This window comes from Rhinopithecus bieti, unplaced genomic scaffold (genome assembly GCF_001698545.2).
Source record: "Rhinopithecus bieti isolate Rb0 unplaced genomic scaffold, ASM169854v2 scaffold_50350, whole genome shotgun sequence".
Lineage (NCBI taxonomy): Eukaryota > Metazoa > Chordata > Mammalia > Primates > Cercopithecidae > Rhinopithecus > Rhinopithecus bieti.
This window is the reverse complement of record NW_016820258.1, coordinates 320,267-326,266: the sequence shown is the minus strand read 5'-3', so window position 1 is coordinate 326,266 and position 6,000 is coordinate 320,267. Positions and strand designations below refer to the sequence as shown.

The window sequence follows — 6,000 nt, the reverse complement described above, 5'->3', positions numbered from 1 at the left end:
ATGCAAAAAGAAAAAGAAAAAACAATGTGGTTAACTTCTTATCATGGCAAGGATAGCGCCTCCTCAAGTTTTCTGTTTGAAATCTAGTTGTTCATATATTAGATTTTTTTAATGTGAGGTATTCCAAATATAAACAAACCAAGCAATTTTAAGAAAGACTCCAATGATAGATCATATTTATAATGGCCCTGGAATGAGTTAATGATTTTACCAAAATTAATTTTATATAGTAGTAAAATATTCTATATGCTTTTTTTTTTAGTTATCTGTTGCTGCATAAGAAAATACCTCCAAACTTTGGTGGCTTAAAACATTTATCTTACATTTCACATTATAAACATTTATTATCTCACATTTTTATGGGTCAGGGAATTGAAGTGTTGCTTAATTGTATGGATCTGGTTAGGATCTCTCATGAAATTGCAGTCAGTATGTCATTCAGAGCTACAGTCATTTGAAGGCTTGACGAGGGCTGGATGATCTGCTTCCAAGTTCATACACGTGGCCACTGGCAAGTAGCATCAGTTCTTCCCCACGTGGGCCTCTCCACAGGACTTCTTGGGTGCTCTCACTCCATGTCAGCTGCCTTCCTGCAATGAGTGATGTAAGAGAGAAAGCAACTAGGAAGCCACGATGTCTTTTATGACCTCATCTCTCTAGTTGCCCACTGTTAATTCAGCCTTTTTCTTTTCACTAGAAATGAAAAGTCATTCAAAAATAGGAGAATTAAACTCCAACTTTGGAAGACAGTGTCAAAGAATTCGTGAATATATTTTAAATCACCACACATATGTTCACAACCTTGCTGGAAAGTGCCTTAAAGTTATTATGAAATCATTTTTTAATGTGAACCTAAACTCTCTCCACATGCCATTACCACAGTTTAGATTCCATGCTAGTGTTCTGTCCACTAGATGGTTACATCTCAGAAGCACTGAAAATTCTCAGACTTTCTGAGTGACACAGCTGCTCTGCATCTATACACAAACAACTTTGTGCAATTGATTTTATTTGTGTAATCAAAAAACTCAGCAGTCAGACCAGTTGGTAAATTAGATGTGCTTAAATTAAAAATTAAATCTTTTTATTTGTTTGATTTCATGTATTTTGAAATTTTTTGACATAAAATATTTCTGTTCCATGATATATTATTTTTTCTTCTATACATGAAGAGAGGATGGCTGTATTCCTATCCCAGCTTAAGCTGCCAGCAGCAATGTTGGCTGCCCAAGCTCATGGGAGGCCTGGGCCACCAGGAAAGGATGGGTTGCCTGGGCCACCAGGAGACCCTGGACCCCAAGGTAAGTCTTCAGATGTAATATTGGCTTATTGATTTTTAACCTTCTGTATTTATAACATGTTAGTCACAGTTAAGGAAAAAAGTATGTATGTGTATATGTACTTTATATATTATATATATACATATATATAATATATAAAATGGTTTCATATGTAATCTCTTTATAATATTTGACATTCTAGAAGTAGATGTTTAACTATTACTACTTCAGATTTAAAACCAAATGAAAGTTACCTGGTATTCTAAATGTATTGTAATAATAATATTTGTTATAACAATAACAGCAATAATGTGTGTTTATATATCATTATTATCTAGGAATCTTAGAATTTTTTAGGCCTCCCCTTTTGGTGTAAGTTAAACAAGTCTCCATCATCTTAGTATCTTAAATAAACTGGGGAAAGAGTTTTAGGAGACTCAACTACAAATAGTTATTTGGTTCTAAAATATATTTTTAAAAAATTTTAGAATCTTTCTGCTTTGAATAGAGCTTGTGGATGGTAACTTGAATGTTAAAGAATTTTTCGCATGATTTCTAAAGTTCTTAAAACCCAACTTATATTGGCAAAAAATTTTGTTCCACTTACGACAACTTGACAAGAGACATTATCTTAAGTATAGCTTAACTAAATTAATCTGACAAGGCCATTTTCTAGAAATACGATTAGCAATCCAGCAAAGTGGCCAAATAGGCCCAGGCTTAGAAGAGTCAACAATTCTGAAAGGGAAATATTAAATTCAGTGAGTATATATCATGAAAGATAAGACCAGGAAAACTGCTTCTTATTGTTAACAATGAAGGATCTCAGGTTCCTTCCTTGAAATAATCAAAAGCAACTTGTATAAAGAAAAGAGGAAATTAACACTAAAATAAGAATGCAGTCCAAAATAATATATACACAAAGAAGTGTTTTTCTGTCACCAGTTTCCTTCCTGCTGCTATTCTGTAATATTGAGCCTTGTTTTCTGAAGTGTCCCAAAGTGATTGATGTGCCCTTCCTCTTCTAAAGGAGCAACACCTGTTCAGTTCCCAGCAGCAGTGCCTGTTAGTATCTTAATATAACCTTGTAACCTATAACCATGATTGCCAAGCCTTTGCGTTTAATTAGCACAATATAAAACAGGAACAGTTAAAATCGCTCTAGTTTTTTTAAAACCATACATATATTCCACCATTATCTTTAGATTATAGTGAAGAGAAAATAGGATGAGGAGCAGCCCTCTGGTATACACTATTGTGTAGAGGGGGCTAATTATTATCTTTTGCTAGTTGGGTCTGTTCTGAAGTCAGAGTATATGAGACTGGCATGCAGATCTCGAAAGCTCATCTGAAAATGTGTAATGCCACAAGTCACATGAAGAATAAGCAGCGTTAACACCAATACGAAGAAAACTTTGGATAGATCCTTCAAACAGTGGTAGTTTGAGAGGACAATAACAATGGAAACTTGAGATGATCAAGGAAAACAGCTCTGGAACTGGAGTCTCCTGTTCCACTCAAACACCTGGCTTCAGACACCTCACAGGTGCTGTGAAGGCCCATCTGGAAGGCTGTCAGTCAGAGGCAATTCTAAACCCAGAGTATAAGTGAAACTTTTGGAAACAAGCCCTCTGTTCACCACTCCACTTGCCCTTCCTTTTGCAAAGGATTTCTATGGATTTCATCTGCTGTTGTGCCTCAAAGATTTAGACTACTTCTACCCCTGATAGGGCATCTGGATGCAATTCTTGAATTTGGAAGATATCCCCACATGATTTCCAGTTTCTTTGCGAACAAAGGTTTACTAAAATTGTCAAACTTTTGTCTCCCCATTGGGTTTCTGACAACAGATATATCTTGACTACAACTTAGTAGATGTCTCCTTAACCTTTCCATAATACTTCCTTTTCAGTATTTGTTAGATTTGCCTAAAATTTAGCAAAAAAAATAAATAAAACTTGCAAAACATAGAATTCATTTTCAGGGAATATTTGTTTCTTAAAATATTTGTTTTAAGGAATGTAAGTACAGTAGGCATGCTGTACTGATAATCCTGTTTAAAGGCACAGAAATCTCACTGAAAACAAAAGAATGAGAGGCTGCTGTTTAATTTTTGGTGCCTCTACAGAAGTGCACAAGAAATTGAAGTGTTTTTCTCTAGTAGATAAATAGGTGTGACACGCTCAGAAGATGAAGTTATACGTGTAACTTACAAGCTTTGCTCTGCTCGATTTGTTTTTTTTTTCAAAAAGGAAAGAAAAAAATGCATTTAAAATCACCAGTGACCATGCAAACCTCAGGTGCTATTGTCTGAATTGGTCCTCTTAATGACACAGCATGATTGAGTTTAAAAAAGGGTTGAAGTCAGAAATGCAACATAGGTTGGGAAGAAAAGATGGCTTCTGAATATGACACAGTGTGTTCTGCCATCCTGTCTGATGGTGGATCCTCCGAAATTTCTAGAAGAGACATTTTGTTTTGTTTTGTTTTCAGTGATTGTCAGGGAAGAAATCCATTTGGTTCCAAAATACATTTTAAAAAAGTTTTAGAACCTTTCTGCTAATAGAGCTCGTGGATGGTAACTTTTGAACTTTAAATAATTTTTCATGTGTCGTCTAAAGGTTTTGAAACCAAACATTGCTTATATTGGCAAAAAACTTTGTTCCACTTATGACAACTTGACAATATTTATTATCTTAAATATAGCTTAACTAAATTCATCTGAAATTTAAAATTAAAATTAAGTGGTTTGGTTTGAAATGCCAACTATGGAGGCATGCAGCAAAAGGGACTCATGTCTAAAAACACCAAAAAGCAATGGCAACAAAAAAGCCCAAAAAATGACAAAAATGCGGATCTAATTAAACTAAGAGCTTCTGCACTAAGCAAAAAGAAAAAAACTTTTTACCATCAGAGCGAACAGGCAACCTACAGAAAATGGGAGAAAATTTTTGCCCCCAATCTACTCATTCTGACAAAAAAGGGTTATATCCAGGAAAACCTAAAAAGAACTCAAACTCATTCAATTTACAAGAAAAAAAAACAAACAAACCTCATCAAAAAAAGTGGGCCGCAAAGGTTATGAAACAGACACTTCTCAAAGAAGACATTCATACAGCCAAACAAGACACATGAAAAAAAATGCTCATCTACCACTCACCATTCAGAAAGAAAATGCAAACAAATAAACCACAATGAGATATTCTCTCAACCACCAGTTTAGAATGGCCAATCATTAAAAAATCAGGCAAGCCACAGGTTGCTGCAAGAGGATTTGGAAGCAAAATAGCGAAAACACTTTTACACTGTTGGTGCCGGACTATGTCAACCATTGTAGAAAAACAGTGTGGCGATTCCTCAGCGAATCTAGAACTAGAAAATACCAATTTGCACTTCAGCCATTCCCATTTACTGTGGGATATACCCCAAAATGCGATTATAAGTTTCATGGCTCGCTATAAGACACATGCACACGCTATGCTTTATTGTGCGCCACTATTCCACAAATAGCAAAAGACTTGCGAAATTCAAACCCAAAATTGTCCATCGCGTTGACAGACTGCGATTAAGAAAAAAATGTGTGGATATTAACAACCTATGGAATAACCATGCATGGCCATAAAAAAAAAGGATGAAGTTCATGGTCCGTTTGTAGGGGGGACATGGAATGAAGCTGGAAACCATTCATTTTCTCAGCAAAACTATTCACAAGAAACAGGGAAACCCAAATACCCACCCATGTTTTCTTCCACTCAATAGGTGGGGAAAAATTGAAACACATTGGAAAACACCCAATGACCACAGGAAAGGGGAATCAATCCACAACCAACCCGGGGTCCTATTGTGGGGGGAAGGGCGTAGGGGAGGAGGGGATAGGCCATTAGGGAAGAATATACCTAATATAAATGGACGACGTTGAAATGGGCAGGCAACCCACAACAATAGGCCACATGTATAAAACATTATGTAAACCAAAAAACCCCCCGCACGTTGTTGGCACAATGTTGTGCACATGTACCCTAGAACTTAAAGTATAATAAAAAAAAAAAAGTAAAAAAAAAAAGTAAAAAGAAAAAAATATGCACTATGGAATGAGTCCTTTATTATCTTATCTTTAGGAAAGGACAAAAGTATAAAGGGGTTTTGTAAAGTTTCCTGTGTTTATTCTGAGAAGCAGGAGACGTATAGACAGCAGTGAGAAAATCAACGTGAGACTGTGAGAGGTACACAATTCATGGTGAAAAAAGGAAGAGCCGCTCCTACCGAGATTCTGATGATGAAAGCTTGAGGATCCACCTTCAGCACCCTGACCTTCTTAAAGTGAAAAGAAAAACCATTCGGATTCTGAGTTGCATCACCTCATTTGCCGTTTTTCTAAGTTTCCAAAGGGGTGGTTGTTGATATCTTTTTTAAATTGAAAACACTTCCAAACAGCTTTTAGATTTTAGCCATCCCATGGGGTTCTGAGTATTGGCTTCCTGCTGCCTTGAGAGGACTTTCGTTGGTGTTCATTCCCAGCTGGGGCTTGCAGCACAGGGCCTCATGGCTGGTTCTCCCGGTTAGGAACTAAAATGTGCTACATCAGAATAAAAGAGACCCCAAGAAGCATGATTCAGCTGAGTTCCCCTATATAAACAGGAGAGGCGAATTTTCCTAACAGACCTTATTCTTTCAAGTGAGTTTTATGAGAAAAGACTTCACTTAAATTTTTCTCAAACAC

General features: G+C 36.2%; 1 protein-coding gene across 1 annotated transcript in view; it reads left to right on the top strand.

Moving 5' to 3' along the window:
• COL19A1 (collagen type XIX alpha 1 chain) overlaps nucleotides 1-6,000 on the top strand; it is a 342,793-nt gene that overhangs the window by 331,788 nt on the left and 5,005 nt on the right. The window contains 1 exon segment of the mRNA XM_017859765.1: nucleotides 1,173-1,301. Within this exon segment, the coding sequence (XP_017715254.1) occupies nucleotides 1,173-1,301 (129 nt within the window).